The sequence below is a fragment of the Strongylocentrotus purpuratus genome, unplaced genomic scaffold (genome assembly GCF_000002235.5).
Source record: "Strongylocentrotus purpuratus isolate Spur 01 unplaced genomic scaffold, Spur_5.0 spur5_scaffold_17, whole genome shotgun sequence".
Lineage (NCBI taxonomy): Eukaryota > Metazoa > Echinodermata > Echinoidea > Camarodonta > Strongylocentrotidae > Strongylocentrotus > Strongylocentrotus purpuratus.
Window position 1 is genome coordinate 1,859,179 of NW_022145602.1, and position 22,064 is coordinate 1,881,242.

Below are 22,064 nucleotides of genomic sequence, written 5' to 3' on the forward strand. Positions count from 1 at the left end.
GGCAGCCATTAGCTGTCTAACCTGGTTGTCTTATCCATGCTTTTAGCTTAAGAGGTACAGGCAATACCCGCTATTGCGAGACCAATATACCAAGTCGGTTGTCCTCACTTAGAATGTACCCATTCATGTTAGCTATGTGAGAAGAAGTGAAAAACGAAGGCAATAGAATGTTGTTGAGAAAATCAAAGAGGGAAGTACGAAGAAAGGCCTAAGGAGACAGCCCTTTAACAAGTGGAAAAGGATTCGTTATCAAAAACTGTAATTTAAGTTGAAATGAATGGGCTATGCGTTTTTGTCAAGCATCTTAAATTCATGCACTGCATTTGCATAATGTAAGAATATTATAGAACGTAAAGGTGAAAGAGAATATTAAAAATTGATAAGTTTGGGGTTAGGTTTGGGGTAAGGTAGGTTTGTATAGTAACGGGCTTTAAGTTTTAGATGGTGTTAAACATTGCCCCCGTATTTGCCATATTGAGCAATTGTCGCCGGAATATATTTCGTACAATCGGATCAAATATATGAATGCATCGGGGAAACCTATACAAATCAATGCTTCTGCTTAAACGATGGCCATGATAAAATAGATCGAGGCTAGAGATTGTATTCAGCTACTTTGACTTGACTGTAAACATTGTGAAGTGTAATATCGATGGCATATAGGCGACATTTCCCCGGTGACGCGGGCTCGTGTAAGCTGTCGACGGATGATGGTGAAGAGGGAAGTTCTCCAAGCATGAATTATGCACAATTCAGCGAGAGAACCAAGCCGTGTCACAGCATCACAGCCGCAAGATACCTGATGTATATGGACGTGTGTACGGTCGGTATAATATATTAGGTGAACATGGTGAGGGGATGAGTGGAAGGAGGAGGTGAGGGTAGGAGGAGAGAGGTGTGCTACTTTATGAAATATATGGTGATGAAATATACAGAAGGGAGAGAGGGAGAAGGAGAGCGAGAGAGAGAGAGGAGAGAGAGAGAGAGAGAGAGAGAGAGAGGGGGGGGGAGAAAGAGAGAGAGAAAGAGAGAAAGAGAGAGACAATATAATGATAAATTTAGAGAGTGGTGATTATACAAATAGGGAGTTAGTACATGAAAGTGCGATAGAGAGATAGAATGAGAGGGAAGAAAACATAAATACATAAACGAATAAATAGGATATAAGAGCCACGGAGAGAAAGACAGAGAGAGAAAGAGAGAGAGAGAGAGAGAGGGGGAGGAGTGGGGGAGGGGAGGGGTCGTCGCGGAAGAGGAAAGATAAATCATCTTCAACTAGTGAAAGACACTCGCATTTAAATAATTGTTTAAATTATGCAAGAAATTAGCCACAATCATGTTGCATAGACAAAAATTGATAGCTCCTATCGAGACTTTAACAAGTCATGACTAGAAAATGACTATTGAGGATTTGTGACAACTAACGCAAAGTCGGATAGGAAATAAGAATAGTTAATGGATGCCTTCCCGCAGATTCTGGATGGTTCCTTAGAGATACCTGCCTTAGTTGCCACCTAGCAACTGATGTTGCAAAGGTTAAAGAAGATACGAAATGCATGTGATTAAGAAAGAGATATATTTATTAAAAAAATGAAAACAGGGGCGTTGCTCGAAAGAAAAAGGTCAGTTAATATGGGGAAATGGTCAAAGCCGGAAACACAATTTGTTCAGTAACGCAACTAGATGAAAAGCATTCAAACAGCCTACTAAATACCTTTAAAGTCTATCTGAAATTGATGCAATATTTGTTAGAATATCGAAAGTCTTTGTCCAAAAGGATGAAAATCTTAATAAAGAAAGGATGGAAACCTTCATCTATATGTTCTATCACAATCGTTTTAATTGAAAAATTGTGCACATTTTAATAAAATGGATTTAAAATCTTGTAAAATGATTCAAATCAATATTTAAAAAAAACGGCAAGGAAATATTTATAATTACATTTGCTAATCTTTAATGGGGAGGAGAATATGTGCCCGACTGATTAATTTGAGTCTACCCTTGATTATGAAGCTACCGTCAAATGAATGCATCGCCTAGTACCCTTTACCAATTTTCAAGTAACCGGAAAGACAATCTATTATCCCATGAATTATTCCCGATGTTATTTTATGTGTTCATAATATTGGACATGATTGCATGTTTTATGTATATTCTCATCAAGCTCATGTGTCGTACTATGCGAATAGTGATAGGTTTATGACCAAGTCCAATGTATATGATAATTTTTAATCCCATAATATTCGCAAGCATTATGTAATGTTGTCTATAATCAACATCCAAAATATACTTTCCTTATATCAGCTGTGAATATTGTAAATCGATGATTTACTTTTAATGAAAAAACTTATCTTTTCTCATTCCACAGTTGAATTTTTAATTTGAAATATAATCTTTGGCAATTTCTCATCTTGTCTTTAGATGTCTACAGTGGGTTTAAAATGTAAATAATCGCTAAACTCCGGATGTAATTTGAACAACCATTTTTTTTCTAAAACTCACTTTTGAACTCTTAGGTCTTCTGTTTATATATTTTATATTTGATTTCTAATTATGTCAAACTATGTTCATTGTAATTGATACGTATATTTTGGTAATTTTGCATGTTCTTTATTTGTGAATTGTATCGCAATTCAGCCTTTTACGGCTGCGAAGATATTTTTTAATAAACCTTGAATTGAATTGAATTGAATTGAAGACTATAACTCTTATAAATATCATATATTCGTGAACAAATAATGCCAGGTACCACTAAAACTAATTGAATTTGTAGATAAAATTGCCAATTTATTTCGTACCATCAATGAATTGCTATTGGTAAATGCATTGCCAATTACTTTGCTATACCTAATGAGTTTTAAGTTTCATTACATTCATTAATTAGTTTTAATTGGGATGTCTCTCCGAAGCAAAATAGGTTTGCATTTTATGTTAACATTCTTTTAATAATACTTCGTAATTAGTCTAGACAATTTGGTATGAGTTCGCCTTGAGAGAGGAAAGTGACATTTCCAATTGAGCTTATTGATTTTTGGTGCAAACAGCTTTGAATTTAAAGACCAGGGGGTGTTTCACAAAGATCCTAAGTTGAACTTAACTCTAAGTTGGACTTAAAAATTATGGACAGCCATTGGAGTCTTTAAATGAAATATATTCAAAAGCAGAAATTCAAGTATTTTAGACTTTTTATTAATTCCACATCCAGAACATGAAATCTCCTTGATGATAGAAAATATGAATGATTTCAATAAACAATGAATGTCTTTCAAAATAACTTTAACAAAATATTTTCAAAGATGCTAATGGCTTTCCATATTTTTAAGTCCAACTTAGAGATAAGTTCAACTAAGGATCTTTGTGAAACACCCCCTGGTTTAATTTTGTTAACTGCTAGTGAACATGCTGTGTACGTGCACTTATGTAAGCCCGACTGGCAATGAATGGAATGACAACTAACTCCCATTTTGTTGTGAAATGCAATACTGAGTTTAGTTTCTGTTTTATGAAACCAAACAAAACGCAGCAACAATAAATCCTTTAAATTTGATCACTCCAAATGCAACGACATTTTGTTGTAAACAGCATGCTTGTAATTCCAGGCAATTTTCATGCGATTACTGGCATCCAGTAGCGACAATGTGAAACAAAAAGGTAAACTTTAAAGGGTAAAGCAACCCTCGTCATAAGTTCATTTGAATGAAAGCATAAACAAACAAAAATAAAATAATAATAAATAAATAAACAAAATGGCGAAAGTTTGAAATATGTCGAATCTTTGTTAGCATTTGAGTCATTTTGTATGTTTAAACGAATGGGAAAGTTGTCTGGCATAACATCACAGTGACATTACATATTCAGCCAATTAGGGGTTCACATACATGTACGTAGTGATTACAACTTTCCAAAATCCTTATTTCTAGCCAGATTTCTTTAACATTTCACCTGTCTGCTTCTCTATTTTTTCTTTTTCTTTTAGAGTTGCTAACTATGAAGGTTGGGTTTTCCTTTTTAAGATAGGACAGTGTTTAAAAATAAAAGATGTCTTTAATACGACGCAATTCATTTCATGAAATTTTGTTCAAGTGTGTAATGGCATCAATGTTTTCTTAATATAGCTAGTTAAATCAGACATTTCCTTGTCCCAAATTTGTCTTTTCTCAATAGGTGTCTTATATTTGTCTTCTCATGTTTGTAAAAAGAGAATAAGAGCACTTAAACATTGTTAAACTAATAACTAAATCCTTATTTTACATTGACTAAGTACAAAGTATGTGGATGAGTCTTTCTTGACCTTTTGAAGTCTTTTTCTCAAAACTGTTTACCACAGTGATCAATCATTTAATTGTTCCTTTTCTCTTTTTTCTTTCTTTTAAACAGAGTCCAGAGCAAAGTATTATCAGTATTCAACAAAAGAAGATTACAACCCGGTGAACTATACGAACTGAACAAATTGGTCAAGTAAGAATTCGTATAAAATATATATAATTTCGAACCGTATTCTCGAAAGGAAAGCTGCCTGATCTGGGTCCAGGTTTAAGCCAAATTTAGTAGGCCACCAAATCATAGAGTGCCCACTTCTCTTTAACTTGCACAAATCATTATAATGTTTTTACTATAAAAAAACAAACATCCTATCTAAACGAAGCTTACATTTTTATTTTCACTTTAGGACAAAATTAATTTTCTTGATTTATTTGGTTTATACATAGTTACAGTAATTCCTGCAAAAATTATCATGGCATTTCTTGTGGTCCATGTAAACGCTGGATTAGTATGGCATCATTGAAAGAAATAGTTAGAATGAAAGCATTATATTTAATCTAGGTCCACGGATATAATCGATACTAATGTTCCATCTTTAAAAGCAACACAATTAAAATAAAATGTTACTGTTTTATTATATATAATGAATCAAGATTTAAACTTTGTATAACGTCTGTGTATATACTTGTATTATTTTCTTCGCAGAGTTGCAATCAAATCTGAAATCGGGTCATTTATATCGGAATATTATAAGGTAAGGTTAACCACATTAAGTTAGCATAATGTATGTATAATCGCGTTGAATTTTGTATTACTAGGTGATCAGTAGAACGCAATAACATTTCATAGATGAATATGAAATATTATCAAAATAAAGATAAAGACTATAGTGATGGAATATATTTATTCATCGGAATGGAAACCGATTCGCACACCAGTCTGTTAAAAAAAACATCTACATATAAATGTCAATAAACTGTAAACAATTGTGTGGAAAAAACTTTTTGAACTAGATTCAGATGAACATTATTTATTTCATTGAAAATCATTAATTTAATCTCCAGTCTGGGATCGTTGGCGTGTATTGTTTTTTTTCTTCAAATGCCACCAAATCCGTGATAAATGCTTTGAGGGCTAATTGCGAACTGGTGACATTTACATGATTTACGAGTCATATTGGAAACGTGTTCTCCTCGCCAATACAATACCCCCCCCCCCAAGAATATTGTAACGGAGCGAAAAAAATCACTGATTATACTTGTTTTGTTTGATTTATTTATTTCAGACCGACTTACATTTGAATACATTTGAAGCTTGATCTTTATACCATGAATGTGATTATGTTTTAATATTTTTTCTTCCACAGAAAAATCTGTTACAACGAGGAATGAAAAGTCTTTATGACTCACTCGATAACGATGGAGGTAAGATCGTCGAAGAAGAACATAATCATATCTTATGCTGATAACCTTGTAGCCTAATTGAAAAAAATAAAATAGATATATTTGTCACGGAAAAGTGTTTTTTACCCACTTTGTTGTTTAAAGATGTTATCCAATGAGTGAAGTGTCCTAATTATTGCTGTTAGCTCATTTAGACCCACAATGCTCAGTAAGTTCATTTCCCTCTCCTCACCTCGAATAACACAGTTACCCGCAATACCTGAAACTATTTACTATTGTTAAATATCTCAGATGAAATAACTCCTTCAGATATTGCTTGTACAAAAGAAAACGATGTTTGACCTTTACATTTTTTTTAAACCGAAATTTAAGAGATATATAAACAGATTCAATTTAATATGAAATCTCATTTGTAGAGAGAAGAAATGTATAATAATTATTTATGCAGACGCTTTAGATGTATTAAAGAAATGCTTGCTTATCATTAATTCGTCGAAATTGTGCAATTGACTCATGTTTTTGTGATGAATCCCCTGCACTGTTCACTATAGGTCAAGGCTTACTTTCCAGTCTAGCCGAGCTTTGGAACTACTTCTTCACGGAGATACTGCCAACGTTGAGGGCGATATTCTACCCAGTCCAGGTAAAGCAAATACTAAGGCCTGTAACTAGGGCCCGATGAGGGATTTTTTCCCGGCACAATATTGGTTCTCAAACTAGTAGGGAGCACTGGTCTTCATGCTATGCCTTTAGAGAAACAGTGTTGAAAGCAATTTCATGTCACCATTTTACTCTTCCACTTTTCTTCTTTTTATTTGATTGAATTGCCTTTTTGTATGAAGAAATATGTTTATTTTTGTAAGCATATATACCAAGTAAATACCACAAATTTCCATTTTTTTTTATTGGCAATAAAATATGAACCTTATGCACCTGCTAAGGGTGGGCTAACGATTTCTTAATATTTTTTTTTTTTTTTTGGGGGGGGGGGGGGGGGGGGATTCTATCTATGAACATTATAAATATAAATGATTAATTTTGAGGTTAGTTGATGGTAAAATATAACTATTGGGTTCTCTTCTCCAGACCAAAGGCCATACGATGTATCAGCTTTCATTACTTGGATTCCGTGATCACGTGGTACTACAACTGCCATTAAAAAGTAAGTCCTGTATCACTCTTTGAATGTTTGAAATAGATTAATGGAGCCTTGCAAGTGATGTGGATCATCATCATCATCATCACTCTAGGGCTAGGGGAATTAACCTCAAACTACATGTTAATTTCAGTATGTGGGCCATTTAAAACCTTATCTAAAAAAATATAAAACATCGTACATTTGACGAAAGGGTACCCGTAACTCTTCTTCAGAACCCTTCGTCTGTTATAGCGGCTCTAAGAATGTTCAGAACGTTGCCATTGTGTTTGGGCACGGCCCGTTCTGTGACGTATCGCATGGAGTCGATCAGTACGTTGGATTGCGTACGTACGTTTCCCTGCTGTAAACTACAAACACATACACTCACGCTGCATCGAGCTCGAGCACACGCGGTGAAAACAAAGATTTTTCAATAACCACCGCAATTCGTAACAATAAAATAGCACTATTTTAGCGTGGACTTCCATACATAAACGTAGTGATCCTTAGTTTGAGTCATCTTCATAATATACATTTAGAAACAAATTCTCAAAATGCAGATTCTTTGATAATACCAATGCCCCCTACTTAGTGTGCTTAAAGGTTGTCAAAGCTTTATCTTGATATCAGTTTAAGTCGATAATGGCGTAAAATATCACGGAGAGAATAATCCCATAAACTATTTAATTTATTTATGATAATTCATTTGATTGACAGAGGCATTATCGTCGTGCAACGAGAGTGAGATCCCGCCCGAGATCACCCAGATGTTGCTCAACCTCCACGCGGTCCACGACGGCGGGACTTACGCCACCACACCGTCAGAAGAATACGTTCAACTCGAGGCCATACTCGCAAAGGTCGTCTGTCCGTTCCTCGGCTCAAAGGGGTTGTACCTACGGATGGGCGAGGACGACCCCGCCGTTCCCGCCCGCGACCCCAATGCCAAAGAAGATGGTCAGGGAACACCGGGGAGTAATAGCAGCGGAACACAAGGGCGTAAATACGGTCAGTATGTGCCCCGGAGGTTGAGGCATAAAGATAGTCTAGGGATTCTACGAGCAGGGGGTATCACTCTGCAGGCTCTGATACTACATGTAAATTAATACATTATGACGAAAAGGGCGAAGAAGGGGGTTTGGAAACCAAATAAACCAAATCCTCCCAGAAACATCTGAGACAGATCTCAAATAGAGGGGATATTATTAGGGGGGGGGGGGCGATTAGTAAAATATGGTAAAAGTTTTTCAATCAGATGGGGTTATTTGTGTTCGGGAAACGACAGGATTCTTCACCATCATAAAGACGCGTCTCAGTTTCGAACCGGAGTCTTGTCCAAAGCCTGGACTGTATCCGTGTCGCGCGTCCAATCAGCTGAGAAAATAATACACCCTCAACGTTGAACCGGAGACAGTCCTTGTCTCTCATTCTCTACCCGGATGGTAGTTTAGGGGATCGCGCGATGACTAGATACACCGCACTGTCTGTGGGATGCGTGTAAGGGAGGAGATAATTTAAGGATTAAAAAATAAATAAAAACGGACAGAATCTGGACTAACCGGAGTCCAGAAGGGACCCCATTCTCACTTTTGTATACAAACGGCTAACTCATAAGTCAGATTAATATAGGTTTTTTTTTTAAGCGGCATGAGTAAGGAGTATTAACATGAGCAATTTCCCCTTAAGAAATCTAGCGGTGAACAATGTGTTCGGGCTAGGAAAGTCTACGTGAAAATCTACCTTTTCAGATACAGAATGGTAAAATTTTTCTATCATTAAAGATATCTTTTGTACCAAATTCACCAAAAAGAAAAAACGTTCTGTGGTCATATTACTTGTAAAATTTCCTTAATTACAGTAATCATAACGTGGAAACCCAGGAGGGGAAGGGGTTTAACAGTGGTTCAAATACGGACTGTGGTTCGCCTTTCGGATGGATATATAAAAGGCCGATTGCCGACGAAAAATGAAAGACACCGAAATCATACTTGATAAATTTGATACCTGCCGGTAGTGCCTAACTGACAAAAAAAAAATACAAATACATTCCCGAATTTGATCAAAAGTGCCTTGTCTTTCGAGATGTGAATTGGTCTAGCGGTGCGTGCGATCAGTTCTTTGTCTTCACCAATAAACTCACTAACAGACCCCGGGTTCGAAACTGAGTCATGACCTGTAAATGGTGACGTTAAAGGTCGGTCTACTGACTGACTCGATTGATGAACGGCTGTAAAAAGAAAACACCCCACCAGTTACATCTAAACGCCCACGTTCTGTGAGGTGCTCTATTTGGGTTTAACGGATAACAATTTAACCTACTAGTAATTTTTATACAAATTAATGATGGTTATAATATTTAGAAACACCATTCTAAAGGTGATCTTCCAAATGGTCGTGCCAAACTATATTTTCTTGAAAGTTTTTAACTGTAAAGCACAACATGGACAATCAAAGTTATTGCATTTCTATCATTATCTATTGAATTGGGGAAACGACTTGTACCACTTTTGATATATTCACTGTTAATTTCAATATGAGAACATAACCAAAAACAAAACAAAAAAAGAAAAGAAAGAAAGAAGACAACGGTATTACCATGACCACAGACAATTTAATAGCTCAGGAATAAATTTTGTTTAGTTAGTACGTTGTACAAATTTGCTTTATCATCTATTTCATTGAAGTTATAAATTGATTTGTGTTAATTATAATCTTTGTAAATTTTCATCGGGTCTGGAACAACCAAAACTTGGTGGCAATATGAATGAACATTATTATGCTACATTACACATGTCTCGCTAATAACTTGCAATACATGGTAACCTGCTGGATTGACCTATTGTAACATCATCATTTTGGAACCTCGTTTTAATCTAACAATCCCTTCTGTTTGGCGTCTTATAAAAGGCTACGGTAAATTCAACTTGCTCGCAACATAAACAATTGCAACTTAAGAGATTAGAGTTTGCGAGTTTGCGAACAATTTGCAATCAGTCTGGAATCAATCGCAACAACTCAGTATGAGACAAAGTCCTGGTATTGGTCTTATAATAACACGTATTGTTGATTTTAGTCGTTGTTCCAGGCCCAATGTATTCTTTTATATCATTATGCTATGTTTTCATATTTCCTATATTATATTCCAATTTCCTCCATTATTGTATCGTAAAATCTTCCAACCTGTTCGCTCAAAATCCATTTTAGATGTAGCAGGCCACACTATCCTTGTCAATGTAGATTTTATAACGTAGTACCCGACTTCTTATCTCGAAGCACTCGTTTTAAAGAATCTGTTCTCACTAGCCTTTTGTGAAGCTAAATTTAAAGCTTTTTATTTAGACATCCCCTGTCTTTTGTTACTGAGTGTACAGTAGTTTTTTTATTGATAATTTTACTGTCTCACATTCTGCTATAGCAAAACGCGTTTGATTTGCTGAGATTTCTTTTACTTTTCGATCCAAAATTTTAACACGTTTCCCGATTTTGTCTTTTTGTTCCATTCCTCTCCCCATTCAAACCATCCGTGAAATAAACTCCCCTTTCACTTTGTCACCGTCAAGTGACGTCATCACTTACCGGTTGCATGTCCCATTTCATTGGTCCAATGTTGTCACGTGGTGATCCATTGTTTTTGATGTCGTCACCATTCCTGCGCAATAGCTCCAGGGTATGTCCCGCGCGCATTCGCGTCACCGAGTTTAGCCTTCCTGCGCAGATCCAGATTCAGCTTTCGCATTAACAATGTCAGACGAAAGTTCATGCGCATGCGCTTCTCCGACGATACTCCCGATCACCCTTCTGAATCTATGCCTGAGTTAGATAATGAAATGATCGAATCTGCAAAGGCAAATAGCAATGGCTGAAATTAGTATTAAAGACAAAGGCTTTATTTCTTTGCTTGCTCTTCTTATTGGTGGAGGGAAAGATGAAACTTGCAAACAGGGAAATTTAAGTTGCCTGGGATAAATGTGGTGCATTTGTATTCTCTAACCAAAGACAGCCTTACGTATTAACCAAGCGATTTTACAGGAATTAGTCTTGTCATTTTGAGACAAACTCTTATACCATTTTTCCTTGTACTGCTTAGCTTTGCTTTCCGGCGCTGCTGATTACATTTTAGCCAGAACAAACTTTTAAACTCAGAGTATGAGTTGAGCTTAATTAAGGCTCCTAAGTTGATAGATAGTATCGCGTCTGGTGTCTAAATGTAACCCAAATTAGTCACAAGGTCCAATTAATAGACGCATTCCCTAGAGACTGGTTCACCATCACTTCTCATTTGCACGAATCATCACTTGTCACTATGTTCATTGTTGAACCCATTTAATCCAAAGCCGAAGATTCTACACCATTCCGTTCTATTATTTGCAATACGAATTGTATTTCAATTGAATTTGTTTATTACGTTGTTAATTATGATTTCTTTTTTATTTATTTTTGTTTCCCCCACACCATTATATTGACTAACAACAAAATGCATGATTGTATATATAGAAACGTACCCAAAATCCAGAGTTTGCCTGAAAGTTATCAACATAAACTCACTTGATTAATATTGTTATTTCTTTCCTTTTATTCACCCTTTCCCCAACTGAAATATTTTTCATTCATGATTGGTCAATTTTTCCATTGTTCACGCGCCATCTTGAATATTCAAATTCATCCGGAAAAAATCCATCCGCTTCCGCAATACTGTATTAAACGTATTGCTTGCTGTATCTGTCTTGGTTGCTTCTACCGGTTTTATCTGCTTTGTAATACCGCTATGCAATTGTCACACATTTGTTCGCTCTCAAAACATTTATAACTGTGGTTTATTTAAGAAATCCTTCCCCAAATCTTCTCTATTCATTATCTTATTGGCATAAATTGCGACTATTGATCGAATGAACATCATGACCTTTTTATAAAAACAAATCATTGTTGCTTTTTGATTCTTTTTTAATTCTTATTCACTTTTTCTTCACCCTGCTCTGCCGTCTGAATCAATTTTCCTGTTCCAAATTGCACGTCACTTTAATTTACCTCTTTTGCAAACAAACACACAAATTGTAATTAAATAAATGCAAATGTAAATGCGTATTATTTTTGACAACGACCTATAAAACCCCACTGTCTTTTATTCTTTTTAAATTTGTCTCTTTAAATCCTTTCTTCTCTCTGCGTGCTTATATCTGTCGGTTCATTCTTTGCTAAGCTGTGGTTTATTTTTGTTCTGCTATTGGTCTGTTGAGTGTATATTTAAAAAAACATACAACAAATAAATAATTTGTTTGTAATCTTCGCATTTTCTTTCGCTTTTCTTACCCATGATTTCGTGGGGGACTATGAAAATCCTGTTATCTTTTCTGTTTGTGTATACTACATTTGCAAGTTTGTTTTCGTGTATCCTGTATGTTTCTGATTATTGCACTCATTCTGTAACTCTATTTCATTCTGTTACCGCTTATATACTTTTAAATCTCGGCATCTACCCGCAAGAATGCTTCTTCATATATAACTATATTCATTTTCCTTTTTAGCACCATGTCATTTTCATGCACTTTCATCCCCTTCACTCCATCCAATCACTTTGAAATTCCAATATAACAAACATCTATCCTTTCAATATCTAAATACATCCCTTCGATTCATATATTTAAAATGAACTCCATCCCCATCCAAAATCCATGCACTATAACATTCTTTGGAAAACCCCGCCCGAAACGCATATATGCATATATATATATATATATACATACAAATTCAGACCGACAACGATCCCTGCAGAGGCTTAGCCTCCAAATACAGCCGTCCAACATGGATTACCTCGCGAACACGTCGGGTGGGTCCACGCCTTCATCGCCGTCGTCCCACGCACGTGAGAATGTGGCTGCCAGGAGACTACAGATGACTCATCAGAGGAGGGGTAGCGCCCTCGTTCTCAGTTCGCTGGAGACGCTGGAAGAAGTCGACCGCTCGGGTTTTGTCGGATCTTGTCGGGAGAGGAGACGGTCGAAATCGGAAATCGAGTTTGACGGGAGGAGATAACGGCAGTGTACATTCAAAGTTATTTTCTTCCATGTACGATTATAAGAGCACTGCTATAAAAGCTTCCTGTTGAACGTAGATTGTCAGAGGTATACCTTATCCGAGACCAAGCAGCGGATATACAAATATTTATAACGTTACCTTTTGTCAAAATTGGACCAAACTTGTTAAAAGTGTGATCATGAAATATGAACAATTCTGATATCTCTCTCTCTCCCTCTGTTAACCTCTCCTTAACTCATTACACCGAACATTTACTAATTATTATTACTAACAAAGTGATTGCAAAGTGTTACGATTCCTTTCTCCTAATTTGGCTACCCTTTCAGAAATATATTATCACAAAGCTAATGGCATTTGGGTTAATGATAACATGCAGATCATTGATTTAGAGGGTTTTCTTTTGCTTGGATACTGGTGTGCATTCCCTGATACTAGTTTGTCTGTCTATCGATTGTATACGCAATATCATTTGCAATGGATGTATTCTTGCATATGGCTAATTATAAAGGGAAAATATGGGGCTATCTGTAATCGTTACATTTTGGGCTCTCTTTGCAATAAATCGTGCACAAACAGCACATTCTGCACCTCTACATCTCTGTTTTTAGGTCTACTTTAGGATTAAAACAAACTCAAACCTAGACAAGTATTATGATGAACAGCGTCCTCTGTCGTCCTTTTTGTTATACTTTTTTGGGGGTTTCTTTTCGTATGCCATGATAGTGATATTTTTGTAGGTCTCACTAAAACAGTATGTTAATCTTTCGCGGTTTCGAGAAGGTGTTTCCAAATCAAATGTGTATTCTTGAAGAAAAAAAATAATGGTAGTTTAGGCTCCTCACTTGTGTAAGCTTTATATAGAAATCCAACTTTCACGAAAAAGGTGAGCGACCCAAAGTGTCATGACACTCAGCTGCTGGTATTATGTCTACGAGAAAGTAATCGCAATATTGTCGGCAGTCTTTTAAAATCAATTTAGTAGAAATAAATATCTCCATGCGATGCCAATGATTGTATTTCTTTCATAATTCTCCCTTATATAATATATTATAAAGATATAGTTCTTATTCCTGGGTTTCATTTCCCAAAACATGTCATCAGTAACAGATGACAGTTTTTGTTATAACTATAAGCTAGTGCAATCCTTGTTTCTGATTTTTGTCATTTTCATGGAACCAAATGCTTTGTGAAACGAGTCCCAGGTACAATGTTTAGTTAAAATCCATTTTCATATGTTTTTCGCAAATATCGCGATAAATTGGGAATCGAACAAAGTAGACAAATATAAATTTGTATTTTAGCACCGTGGTTAGGTTGTTCATTTTCATTGTTTGACGATTATGTAATCAAATCTTTCTGATGGTAATGTACTTTGTCAAAATATTCGCTGAAAAAAATGCTATATTTCTTGAACCGTCATATAACTTGCAAACCTGTATAAGCGACCACCTCTCTATCGTAGTAAAACTGATACAAAACAAAAACATTTTTTTGTTTCTAACTTGGTAAGACACCAATCCTTCAATATAATATGATGTTTAGTTATTTCCTTCAATTTTCTTTGCTTTACTAGGGATAATTATGTTCCTCTTGGTGTCTGGCAAGGTCGGCAGTGCCGAAGGCTCTATCATATCGTTTCATATAAGCCAGAAGGGCACCTTTTTCAATTACTTTGACTTAGAGGTAACACCCCTCTAGCACCTAGCAGACGATATCTATAAAAAGATGACTGTGTGTGAGTTATCCAAAATATGATGAACAAAAAAATAATTTGTTATTTGTATTGGAGGAGAAGAGGAATATCATTATGTTACATTCAAGTACATGTAGATGTATTATTATACCATGCATTGGGGATATTCATGCTCTATATAGATTAGGCCTAAAATGAAATCCATATTTTTGTGTCTCTAACATGAGATTTAAAACTGTAACATCCAGTTGAATATGCAAACTTTAACTCGTCTCAATGGATTTAAAAAAAAAAAAAAATCTCCTTTTCATGAGGAATGGAGTTAAGCAGAGAGGCTGTAGCTCTGAAAAAATATTGAATAAGAGAATTTTGAACAGACCCATTCCAAAAGCATATGATTAATTTGGAGGGCTTACTTAATTCCATTCGTCCTTTTTTGTTATCAAATCTGTTCATTAAACAGCTAATTAAACATAAGGAGAAAGAACATTAATATCACAATCTCCGAGCGAGGATCACTTATTTACCTTTTGATGACTTAAGTTTAAAATTACCAAATAAATGAATGTGTGGATATTTTATCTGTCATCTACGACATTTAAACTGATGGCCATTTATAACATCGTCTATTTGTAGCTAAACTATTAATTGTTATCATACAGATCCGAATTAATGCATTAATTTGTACCATATGATTGTACCACTGTCCTTTTTATGTTCCTCGTATCTCACTTCGAAAAATGGTTATGCAACTATCTAATTTTAAGATGCCAAATATATTGATTTATACGAAACTTGTTGTGTCATCAAGTATATTGCAATTATTATACTTGTCTTATAACTATGTCCTATTTTTATGACCTTAACGTCTTGAAGACGTTATCAAATGCAGTTTTTAGATAATTTCTGCTATATATGAAATGCTTTTTGATCTATGTACAGAGATGAATTATAGAAGATAGTAAAGAGAAATATATGTGTATATAATTATGATGTATTTTGCTTTTATCTGATGTCTACGACATCGAAATGTAAGAAAGTATTCCAAGAAAAAAATAAGAAGATTATTGAAATAAAATGGCTTACAAAAACTTCAAATCTGTTGCTTATTTATCTTTCTTTACGTCTGCTTCCTCATATTTATGCCTAATACCATTATAAAAATGGAGGAACGGCGACTACAACATTCTATTTTGGGGGGTGGTAATACTGCATTCGATATTACATGAATTGATCGATAACACTAGTGGTTAAAATATTTGCGAGCAGTTCAAGAAATAAGTTACCATGTTGTTTCCCTTTGTATTTCTTTCCAAATAGTAACATTACAATGTGACATCCCTTACTCGGTGCATGTTCATACAATTTAATTGCCTCTCAAAAACTGTGGATAAAAGTATATACAGTTCCTCAAAATATGGAAGATCATCTTTAACTACATGTACATGAAATATCTCAATTCATTAGCAGAAATTAAGTATTTTTAATGTATAGCAAAAGTACCGACAACAAAATAAGGCAGAAGGGGAATTGTTATAGACTTCTAATACTTGTGCATATTTTATTTTATAAAGGTGACATTTAGGGCATTGAATCATTGAACCAGAAATATGTCGACCTGTACTGAAATAAATCGTGACAAATGATTCTGAAAAGGGATTGAACTCACACAAGGAGCGTTTCCCTGCTATCACATAGAATTACATTGCTATCTCTAACAGTGATAAACCTGACACGGTGCTGTACAACAATGACATATTTCGATAGAAAAAGGATGGTTATCTTGTCGTTTCCCCGAAAAAACATGTACATGGCAAATAAAAGGCCAAGGTCACAGACGTAGGTACAACAAATTAAAGCGCTATAACAGGTGGTTATACATGTATCTTCTTACACTTGCCGCGAGAGGTAAATAACATATAATTTAAAGATGAAGTTGAGTTCTGGTCATGCGATTGCATTGTGAAAGAAACGGTGTGGAATCGATCAGAAAAGGTTGATCATCTAGCATATAAGAATTTGTTTGTATTACAAGGTTCTGGAATCATCGAAATGATAAGAAATTTGGCCAAGTCTTGGTCAAGTTACAAACACTGTACACAGAAAGATGTATATGGGACTACACGAACACGTGGCGTAAAAATCCTACCCCGGAGTTTTACGATGTTACATGACATATTTAAAATATGAAGGCATTTGAAGAGCCATGCTTTTCAGGGAACATGTCTTATCTGATGTTCTTCCACACTTGCATAATAAGAACGATAACGCTCACAAATTATTTTTCACCTCTTCCCAGAACTCAAACTTATCTTTAAGTATTTTTGTCAAATGGATGTAGAATGATCAAAAGATTAGGAGGAAAGATTGACATGAAATGGAATAAATTCGAATCGATCAATCAATCAAAGAGGTAAATATATTTAGATACTAGGTATCATGAAAGATGAGGTGAGGTGGTTAATATATAAATGATAGTTTAGGTAATGTGATGTGAGCGCTTATATTATTGATGATGGTGGTGATGATGATAATGAAGATGATAGCGGGGTGTTAATAATTATCATGATGATGATGGTGGTGGTGATGATGATAGCGGGGTGGTGAAACTTATCATGATGATGACGATGATGGTGGTGATGATGATGATGATGATGATGATGATGAACATGATAGTAATGATAAAGAGGATGGGGATGATGAAAATTGTGGTGGTGATGATGATGATGATAGTTGGGGTGGTGATAATTATAACGATGATGCTGGTGGTGGTGGTGGTGATAATGAAGATGATTATGATGATGATGAAATAGATCATAATGGTGATGATGATGATGATGAGGATAGTAATCAACATTATTTTGACCATCATGATAATGAACATGGACATGGTCAGCAAAATATTAAAGGTAATACAAAGTTTTGGGAAATTTTGAAAATTGTGTGGATAGTGATTCTTTACAATTTTGATATATTTAGATGCCCCTGTGGATGTATTATAAGCACTAGAAAATTTAGCCCCTAAAACACTTCTGCCCTAGAGAAAAATTGAATATGAAAATTTACCGGTGCTCCCGGTAAATTTTGATAAATTTTAAATAGCGCCTTCGGCCGTACAATGATACATGTAGCTGCGATCATGAAAGTTTCAGAATATGTAGTTGTGAAATATAATTTCCAAATGGGAATAGCAAATCGGTCTATTTTAGTCAAGAAACATAGTTTTATAGCTTAATTAATATCTTGACCTTGAGAGGGAACTAAACAACATAAAGAGTTTATTATTCACGATTTCAAAACTTTGGACTCGATTTCAATCGCGACAACGATAACTGAATTGAATATGGTAGGATTGGATATGGTAGGATTACATATGCTTCCAATATGTTCATTTGAACCAAATTCATGACCCCATACTAAAACTTTGTAATACCTTTAATCAAATTATAACAGTCGGAGACTCAGAAGTAAAATCATCAAACTGTGTGTTTGGCTCGATTCTCGTTTAAACATGGAGAAGCACATATGCCTTTTATATGTTACATACATACAATCTCCGTCACATTAGACCGGAAGAGCACAAAAAGGCTTTTCCATGCATTTATTTATTCGCAGTAGGCAATAAAAAATAACTTGAATAGCATCTCATTAATTGCATATTAAACTTCAATATTACTTCACCTTAATCAAAAAACTATTGTACACATTTTCGTGAATGCTAATCAGTTTATTTTCTGTTTATTTTCAATCATTTCAAATCTATGTTACGTGAAAATTGTTGTACATACCCCTATCTGATTCATTACAAAAATAAAAACTTCAAAACAATTAGAGACGTAGGTTGAAAGATAGTCACTTCCAGATATAAAATATCTCCTCCACGAAGAGAAAGCGTTCTATTACAGAGTGCTTTGATAGAGGAGCATTTAAGCGTTAGTAAAATCGTACCGACAAAAAGAAGCTGTAATTGAAAGATTTCCAATCTAACCTTTAAAGCGCATGCCTCCTTAAAGGGATAGTTGAGTTCTGTTGTAGAGGCCGCTTCACAAAATATCTTTTGTGAGATAATAACAAACTGAGTGTCAAGTTTGAAATAACATAGAATTTAAATTACACAATCATCTTTGTTTGATCAAAATCGGTTCAGAGACTGCTGAATATCCATAAATATAACAATTTATAATATTTGTGTACCACCACAAATATTCGATAATTTGAAAAAGCCATTGTAAAAACGAAATAGCGCCTTTTACGTTGTATTTCACCCAAGCCGATGTTGGCATTTTTGTTGGATTTTTCGTGTTGGTTATTACGCACAACCAGCCGGCCCATGTATTGTTATTATAAATAAATTAATTAACGGTTACCATATTTTGTTGAAAATGGAGCTGGATTTGTATGATCGCTTGGGCTAAATTTCACACATTTGGGGGTAATTACCTTCATAGCAATGTTAGATCCTAAAAGGGCACTAGAAATGTCATAGATACGAATAAGAGCAATAACCATGCACTTTGAAGGCATTCGCGGTCTGAAAACATAACTCAACTATCCCTTTAACACGTAAGAGCTAAAACACCATGCAGTATCCTCACGCACGCGTCGTTAAGGACTGCTCTTAGAAAGTCAAAAAGCATCAAAGATGTTTGCTTAAAGTTACGTATTAAAAGCGGTTTGTCTACAGCCCCACTTTGGCGAACTTTATGTGGCTGTCTTCACACAAGAAACCTGTTTGATAACGGTTTTATTTGTCATGACGCAAGTCTAAGAGAAGAGGTAAAACATAGTGAACGTCTTATTCACGACCTCCGACCCACTTTTACTTAACTCTGTTTGTAGAAAATAGATATAAGTAAAATCGAGAGGAATCCTTGAAATAAACTTAAAATAAAGGAACTTAAACTTCCACAAATCTGGCTCGGCTGTTAGATACCGTGATTTCGGCGGAATGTGAACGCAACCGGTCAAGGGGACTGACTTCTTCTACGTCATAGGGAGTAAAATGCTTCTTTGAGAATGAAAATGACGTACACCATAGACGGATACGAGACAGGGACGATGAAAAATGGCTAAAGCCTTTCCAGATCTTAAATCCCCACACTTCAAGCTTACAAAAGGGTCTCCATAGCAGGAATCACTTGTGCAACACTCAGCATTAGAATAATAGAACATTTTCAAATACTCATTGTTAGCACAGATCGGTATTCAAAATTGAAGGAACATTGAAAAATTAACATTAACTTTAATCTTTTTTAGCATTCAGAGTGAAATTGTTTAATTGGCTCCGACTCGATTCAGGTCTAAGAGAAAAATATCGAACACATTTGACATGGGAATACGAAATTGAATAAAGAGCTAAAGATTGGTATACTAATGTTGTTATAAGAAGAAAAAAATGCAAATTAATGCAATCTTTAATACATTTTTTCTTCTAGATGAAACTATCTGCGTGTCTTTTCAGAATTATAATCTTGATAACATATTTATGATCATTGTTCATAAAGAGCTATCTCCACACCTTAATTCTTTAACGTAGAGGGGTTCTTAATGATGAATGTATTTTGTAATTAAATTTGCATATTATAATGTTAACATTTTCATAATAATGATTCATTGAAATTATTTTATAAGTACCTTGTCAGTGAATTAAAAATGTGTATGTTTCCCATCCCCTCCAAAGTATTGAGTATCGAGTATAAGACCAACTTAGGCTTGAGGGTAATTCTAGGAGGGTAAATCTCACTTTTGCAAAGTTTCTTCGAACCTGTTAATGAATTGCTTTTGATTTATCATGTTTAATGATACATTCTCTGAAATTACATCTTATTTGACGCAGACCCCGCTTTGGAGGTTATTGTCTAAGGTTAAACCGGGGTGCAGGAAGGCGACACATTGCCCCAACGCTTTACTGAAACGTTTCCCTTTCGAGAAAATGAGATAATCAAATCGAACATACCCGAAGAGGAATGCGCTTGAAATTTGTGACTTTGCGTTCTTATGTCTGCCAATTGTTGCGTCTCGGAACTCGTCTGCTTGTATACATCCAGGCCATCGTGGCGTCTGAGGCCCTTACATGTGATACACATGTCAAATAGCTCATCAGGTCGAGACCGGTTCGTTTCTGCTGTCTGTGAAATGTGCGATTGAGAAATGTATCGTCCTCTCAAAGCCAGAAAGGAGTTTGCTTTAAGTAGAGGTATATAGACCGGCTCCTTTTTGCTGTCTGCGAAATGTGCGATTGAATAATTTGTCGTCCTCTAAAAGCCAGAAAGGAGTTTGCTTTATTAAGTAGAGGTATATAGAACGTCCCTCTGGCTCCAAACTTTTTTTATTTCGATGTTGTCTTCTTAGATTATACTAGGGCGCGATAGGTTCCTTTTTGTTGTCTGTGAAACGTGCGATTGAGAAATGTGTCGTAATCCGAAAGTCAGAAAGGAGTTTGCTATAAAACGTCCTTCTGGCTCCAAGGTTTTTATTAAACGATCTTGTCTTCTTAGAGGTAGCAAGGAGTTAACTCCGTCTTAAATGATATGACTTTATCCCCCTCTACCGCTCAGTGAACGACATCGTCAGATAGAAGGACATCATCTAGTTCTATTAAGGTATGAATCCTCTATTGTCAAGCATGTTACTCTCGGCAAGCGCTATTGTCTCCAGATAGGATGCTGAGTTCAAGTTTTGTGTTTTTCACAACTTTTGTTTTAACTTAATTTTAGACCCTTTAGATGCTATCACTCGCGACCCTGATTAACGCCCAACCAATTCCATAAGTTTTTGTTTTTAATGAATTTTCAAATTGAGTTAATAAATCGAATAACCTTTTGATTCTCAGCAGCTGTGACGTCAAGAAAGTGCTTCAAATGCAGGGCAGGATAGCTTAAGCTCATTCAAAGTGATACATAGAAACAAGACAACATTCAGTAGCAAAACGTCAGAGGATATATTTGTAATTGAAGACACGAAGGCAGGACAGAAAATTATAGGAAAAAGGGAAACGCGAGCGTTAATGAATAAAAACGATCACTCTTCTGAATGACATATTTAGAATATTCGAAAGAAAAAACAGGATTCAGTAACAATATTTGTTGTTGATTACAATAGTTGTTATTATTTTTAACTTTGATGAAAGCATTTTTGTATATCTTATTATGAATGGCGCTCGCTGAAAATGATAGTCATGGGCAATTATCGATCAGCCTCTTATACCTTCTGCCAAATGACTCTCGAACGTTAAAAGGATTTGATTAATGAGTCATTACTGTTTAAACATGACCTAATTTCAAACGTGACCAAAATACTTTCGAAGACATTCACCTCTGGGAATGATCGATATTTTCATTCATGAAATTCACAAATTTGTGCAAAGGTGGGAGAGAGAGTGACGTTGAGGCATTGTTGCGTCAACAGATCTCAATCCCTCTCGCAGAGTGATTCGTGGACTGATATGGTGTTTTTTATCAAAAGCCGTGGCGTATTACTAGCCGGTGTATACACGGGAATATGCGTGGGTGTGCGTGGAGGGAGTGAGTGGGGG

The 22,064-nt window shown here is 35.4% G+C and overlaps 1 protein-coding gene across 1 annotated transcript; it reads left to right on the forward strand.

Annotated features, from left to right (window-relative positions):
- Positions 1 to 652: 652 nt before the first annotated feature.
- LOC100890816 (proline-rich protein 5) lies at positions 653 to 14,813 on the forward strand. Its single transcript, XM_030988092.1, has 8 exons — positions 653 to 804; positions 4,378 to 4,458; positions 4,969 to 5,017; positions 5,630 to 5,687; positions 6,218 to 6,309; positions 6,753 to 6,828; positions 7,522 to 7,812; positions 12,554 to 14,813. Exons 1-8 carry the CDS (start codon positions 653 to 655, stop codon positions 12,832 to 12,834), a joined length of 1,080 nt encoding a protein of 359 aa, XP_030843952.1. The 3' UTR covers positions 12,835 to 14,813.
- The last annotated feature ends 7,251 nt before the right edge of the window (positions 14,814 to 22,064 follow it).